At 42.1% G+C, this 6,162-nt stretch overlaps 1 protein-coding gene across 1 annotated transcript; it reads right to left on the bottom strand.

Annotated features, from left to right (window-relative positions):
- Window positions 1-2,196: 2,196 nt before the first annotated feature.
- On the bottom strand, window positions 2,197-5,889 carry LOC149153589 (pentatricopeptide repeat-containing protein At3g49170, chloroplastic-like). The gene is made up of 2 exons (XM_089440671.1): window positions 5,504-5,889; window positions 2,197-5,354 (listed from the first exon to the last, which is right to left on the bottom strand). Exons 1-2 carry the CDS (start codon window positions 5,612-5,614, stop codon window positions 2,751-2,753), a joined length of 2,715 nt encoding a protein of 904 aa, XP_089296797.1. The 5' UTR covers window positions 5,615-5,889; the 3' UTR covers window positions 2,197-2,750.
- Window positions 5,890-6,162: the final 273 nt, after the last annotated feature.

Genomic DNA, 6,162 nt, shown 5'->3' with positions numbered 1-6,162 from the left:
ATTGTTAGACGATTCAAAAAATTTTAACCATTAGATCTCATCACCGCTCCAACTGCTTCAACTATGAAAAGCATCCCGATCGACGCAGCCCATTTTCTGAACGCTTCCCCTTTTTTCTGCGTAAAGCTGGCCACATGAAAAAGAATGTGGAGAAGAGATGGCAGTAGACCCAGCCCATTTTCTCAACGCTTCCCCTTTTTTCTGCATAAAGCTGGTCATATGAAAAAGAATGTGGAGAAGACATGCCATTACTGCCTGAATGGACACAACCAGTGCTGGCTGCCTTCTTTATCTGCGCAGGAATGCCGACAGTAGCAGAATCTTTTTCTTATGTAATGCCATATTTTGAAACATGCCCTTTAAAATTATTGGGAGTTTGATTTCAATGGTGGCAAAGGAAAATGTAGAGCACACCCACATGACACGCTGTAGGAAAACCATTTAAGAATCATTCTCTCAGAACGTTCTCCCACTACAATCAGCACTATTGAAGACCCGCATATCCAGTGAAAAACAGATGGTAAGAGACTTCCCCATTTTCATCCTGACCACCTGCTGATTTTTCTTCTCCTTCCTGTTTTTCAGATTGTTTACAACATGCTTCTTGAAAACCAGATCATATATTAAAATTTTAAACTCAATCCTCGATGGAAGATCCAATTAAAATTTCCTCAATCAAATATCCAACTCCCAACGTCGGTACTCTCAGAATAGGCCGCTGTAATTAGGTAAGGATGAGATAGAAACATTGCCCTCAACCAAAATAACTCAAAAGCATTAAGATTTCCAGTAAGGAAACTTTCACCTTAACAGAGTATTCGGGGCAAAGGAAAATGTAGAGCACACCCACATGACAAGCTGTAGGAAAACCATTTAAGAATGGCAGAGTGTCAGGATGTTCCCAAAGCGGAGGTATAAAGCATAGGTTTCAAAGTCTATTTCAACCCCACCAAAGGCAGTAGGGCATAGGTTCCCAAGTAAGAGTGTTAGTAGGGTCCCAAGGAGGTATGAGTATGGCAAGGTTCGTTCCTAGGGTAGGTGTAGTAAAGCAAGGTTGGTCGGAGGGTAAGGTTGGTTCGTTTCATCGGTGACCACCTTCACACGACTTGGCTTCGGTCCCCATTCCTTTGTCCGCTCCAATACGGCCAGCATAAGTGTAAGAAGAAACAAATCATAATTGGTGCAGCTACCTCAAACACACGCTCGGTATGGTTTCTGGCTGCGAACTTCTTACTATGGTGAACGAACAAAAAGCGTGTATTAAAGCAAGCAAGGTCAGTAATGCTATATTTTCTATATCGTAGCCGGTATTTCACTTCGTTCTGTTATGATTTCGGTAACTAGGGATAGCATAAGAGGCGAGTTGTAGAACCGTTCGACCAACCATAGGGGCGAGGTACGAGTTGTGAAGAACCCTAACTTTACGTTCGTGAAAGACTACTTCGTGTAAAGTAATAAGGCAAGCAGAATTCTCGCTAGAATGGGATATCTCTTTGTATACGATATTACGCAAAACTGACTGAAAGCTCTTGATCCTGGTCTCATCACTATGCAACTTAGGATTCGCTTAGGGACGCAGTCTCCGAAACTTCTTCGAAATTGAGTGAGGGATTGAGGGCTTTAGGGACTTGGCTCGCTAGCTTGGCTTGGCTGGTCGTACTTATTGCTTCTTGATCGGAAAGAAAGGGTCAATTTCCATACGGGGGACCGGGGGCAAGCCATTTGGACGAGGGAGGGTCAGGAGGGTCAATCGCTTCGAATTCATCATTTGGTCGTGGGGACCATATCCCTAGTGGATTTTTGTGGGTCGATTGCAAGGCAAGGAGCTGGGATTCTCGCTGAACGAACGTGTTGAAAGGATACAAGGTTATGCGCATCCATACCCATCCACATTGAGGGGAAAAGGGATAGGGATCTTCTTTACTAACCTTCTTATTTAGATTCTTTCTGAATAACCTTTCACTCCGTGCCTCTATTATTTATAACCAACTTTTTATGGCCTTTACACCCCACCTTTTTAGGGAAGGGAGGATATTTTCTTTATCACAATGACAGCTTGCTTTACGTGTTCGGATACATTCAGTGCTTACATCCTGAAGGTTTATTACATTCATACCCAGACGGGAGGACTCAGTTTTATGCATATCACCTCATTCAGGGGACAACTTTGAGAAATGAATCGAGTTGCCTCTCTCAGAAAGTTCTCCCACTACAATCAGCGCTATTGAAGACCCGCATATCCAGTGAAAAACAGATGGTAAGAGACTTCCCCATTTTCATCCTGACCACCTGCTGATTTTTCTTCTCCTTCCTGTTTTTCAGATTGTTTACAACATGCTTCTTGAAAACCAGATCATATATTAAAATTTTAAACTCAATCCTCGATGGAAGATCCAATTAAAATTTCCTCAATCAAATATCCAACTCCCAACGTTGGTACTCTCAGAATAGGCCGCTGTAATTAGGTAAGGATGAGATAGAAACATTGCCCTCAACCAAAATAACTCAAAAGCATTAAGATTTCCAGTAAGGAAACTTTCACCTTAACAGATTATCGTACCCTTGAAGTAGGGCCATGAAAAGCTTCTCCAACACAATAATTGCTGTTATGCACTATAGCACCGGGAGATGAAACCTTCAAGGTAACCAGATGTGAGACGGCCAAGGGAATGATTAATTTGCATAGCCTGTGACCTCTGTAGCAATGACAAGATAGCAATATGTACCTTTTGCTTGTGGATCACTCAGCATTACCAATAATCCCCGCAAGAGCATAAACCATCCTTGAAATGATGAAAGCGATTTGCATCCCTTACAACAATTTCCCGCTCAACAATCTTGGAAATGTGCTTGGTGGCGGTGTGGCAGTCACCACACACACGAAGGTTCTTGAAAATTCGAATACATGTGCCAGGGGGTGTGACAATAAGTCCAAATGCAATGGCCAGCTTTTCACTATGGTACCATAGAAATTGTTCCTTCTGCTCCTCCTCTACATCGTGCAACACAAAGTTTGTATCTGGCACATAACCTAGCTTCTTCATTTGCAGAGTTAATTCATCCAACTTTGCATAGATCTCTTCTGTCAGTGGGTGCGACCTATCCCTAACAAAAAACATATGCACTCTGTTCTTTATCTCAATCCAGCTGCATCCTGCCTCTTTGGTTAACTGTCTATCTTTCATCATTTTTCTCACTTTTGCGACAGCATCCCACTGCCCAGCTGCAGCATACATATTTGATAGCAGAACATATGTTGTAGGTTCTTGGGGTTCCAACTCAAGCAGGCGTTCTGCTGCACGTTTTCCTAGATCTATATTAGCATGGATTCTGCAGGCCCCAAGTAATGTTCGCCACACCAGAGCATCAGGTTTGAATGGCATTTCATTGATAACAGCTTCCGCCTCATCCAGATGCCCAGCACGACCTAGAAGGTCAACCACGCAGGCATAATGCTCTAAACTTGGCAATAGTCCATGTTCATGACTCATGGAAGCAAAGTATCGATGGCCTTCATCCACCAATCCTACATGGCTGCATGCAGAGAGAACACCAATGAATGTAATGTGGTTTGGCTTCACACCTAGCCCACGCATTTGTTCAAAGAGATTAAGAGCTTCTTTTGCATATCCATGTTGGGCATATCCTGTAATAATCGCAGTCCATGAGATGACATTTCGTTCAAGTATTTTGTCAAAAACTTTACGTGCATCCTCTATACTCCCACATCTAGCATACATGGTAATGAGGGCATTTTCCACAGATATATCTGACTGAAAGCCAGTTTTCAGGATAATGGTGTGGACCTGCATACCCTGGTCTAGGGCTGTTATACCAGCACATGCACTCAGAACACTAGCAAAGGTGAACGCATCAATCTTCACACCCTCCATTTGAGTTTGGCGAAACAATTTATAGGCTACCTCACCATGCCCATTTTGGGCATATCCTGCAATTATTGCATTCCACGAAATTACATTTCGTTCTAATATTTCATCGAACACCTTACGAGCATCCTCTATGGTTCCGCATCGAGCATACATTGTAACAATGGAATTGGCAACACATAAATCTGTTTCAAGACTAGTTTTGACAATGTGGGCATGGTTTTGCTTACCCTGTTCCAGATCAGCCATGCTGGCACAAGCCTTGAGGACACTAGCAAAGGTGAAACCGTTTGGCTTCACACCAGACCGTTTCATTTTGACAAAAAGATTGATAGCCTCCTGAGCATGCCCTGAATTCTGTGAGTAACCTACCATTAACGCAGTCCATGTTACCACATTCTGCTGTGGCATTCTGTCAAACACCTTGCGTGCATCTACCATACAGTCTACTTGCGAACACTTAACATACATGTCAACAAGCGCACTTCCCACACAAACATCTAACTCAACCCCAATCTTGATTGCTTCAGCATGGACCTGCTGCCCTTCATCCAAGGCTTCTAGGTTAGCGCATGCACAAAGGGCACTAGATAAGCTAAACCGGTCAGACTTTACACCTACCAGTTGCATCTTCTGAAAGAGTTTAAGGGCTTCCTCACTATCCTCACTCTGCACATACCTTGTAATCATTCCAGTCCATGAAACCGCATTCCGTTCAGGCATATTATCAAACACCCTGCGTGCATCCCCCATATTTCCCCACTTCGCGTGCATTTCAACAAGAGCACTTGCGACATGCACATCAGATAGATATCCAGTTTTGACAACGTGGGCATATACCTGCTTGCCCTGGTCCATATATTCAGGGCTAGTGCACGCCTTAAGAACACTGCCGAATGTAAATTGATTTGGTTGGATACCTACCCTTAGCATTTCACAAAAAAGTGTCAAAGCGCGATCACCCTGATCATTCTGGGCATAACATGAAACCATTGAAGTCGATGATACAACCTCTATTTCCGACATTTTGACGAAAACATGGCAGGCATCAGCTACACATCCACACTTGGCATACATGTTGATAAGACTACACACTATGGCTTTGTCTGGCTCGATTCCAAACTTTATCATATGGGCATGAACCCTCCTGCCTTCTGAAAGGTTTTTCATATTGCCACAGCCCTTCAAAAGAAGCACATAGGTTTTGGCGGATGCCCTAATATCATTTTGGTCCATACGATGCAAAATATATACAGCTTCCATCAATCTGCCTTCTTTGCACAGTGTTCCCAAATCCTTACTAAGCCCTACAAAATTCTCGTTTCCCCCAATACTATCGGAACACTTTTCCTGACCTGAAAGCTGAAAGTTCCTAACCTGACCAAAATGTGGGTGTCTGACAATTGTACTTGTAAGTTTTACTGACAACAATTTTTCATAGATGACGGGGTTTGTACCAAAAAATGTCTGCAGAGCAAATACAAAAATTAAACAGATGCACAGAAACCCATTTGAATTTTGAAGTTTCTATGGCAGCCCAGATGCAGGAAATGCAATGGATGACAGTAAATTATGGGGATAAAGCGTTTGAAGTACTTTAGAATTAAGGAACATACCTTGTGAAACAACGGAGCACAAATTGGATTGTTCAGTTCCAATTCTTTCCTGTGCAATGTAGAAATAGGCATGGAGAGCACTGAATTTGTAAACACAGCCATGATTGGCATTCATGCAATCAATTACAAAATCCAATTCGTTATGTACACTGCTAAAAATTGCTTTCAAAAAATGAGAGTAGGGTGTGGTTATGTTGCTGCCATGGTCGGATATCGCAAAGCTTCCATGCAACACGACAAAGATTGGGCATCAATCAAAAAGACCACTAATTTGAGATTTTCCTCTTCAAGCGGAGTCAATTTGCTGGAGCTTGAAAGTGAGAACTCAGCGAGCAAAATCGCAATACTTGCAGCTTCAAACGAGAGAAGCGGGGTCGTTTTCCAACTGCTGGTCACAGATGATGTATATCATCTAATTATTAGATTTTTAACCTTTCATAATTTAAAACCTTTATCATAAATTAATTTTTAAGAATGAAAAAGTAGTTGAAATTTATAATAAATTTGTCATTTGTAAAACATTAATAATTGTTTTAAAGTGATATTAATTAAGCAGTGAGGCGCTTCCCTCTGAAAACACTCCCCTAGAAATGCCACTCTAACACCTTTAGCACCCTTTGATCAATTGTTAGATTATTCAAAAAAATTTAACCAGTAGA

Source organism: Pinus tabuliformis, chromosome 9, assembly GCF_031772625.1.
Source record: "Pinus tabuliformis cultivar Carrire ecotype Pingquan chromosome 9, CPIR1, whole genome shotgun sequence".
NCBI lineage: Eukaryota > Viridiplantae > Streptophyta > Pinopsida > Pinales > Pinaceae > Pinus > Pinus tabuliformis.
This window is presented reverse-complemented; position numbering and strand designations above follow the sequence as displayed.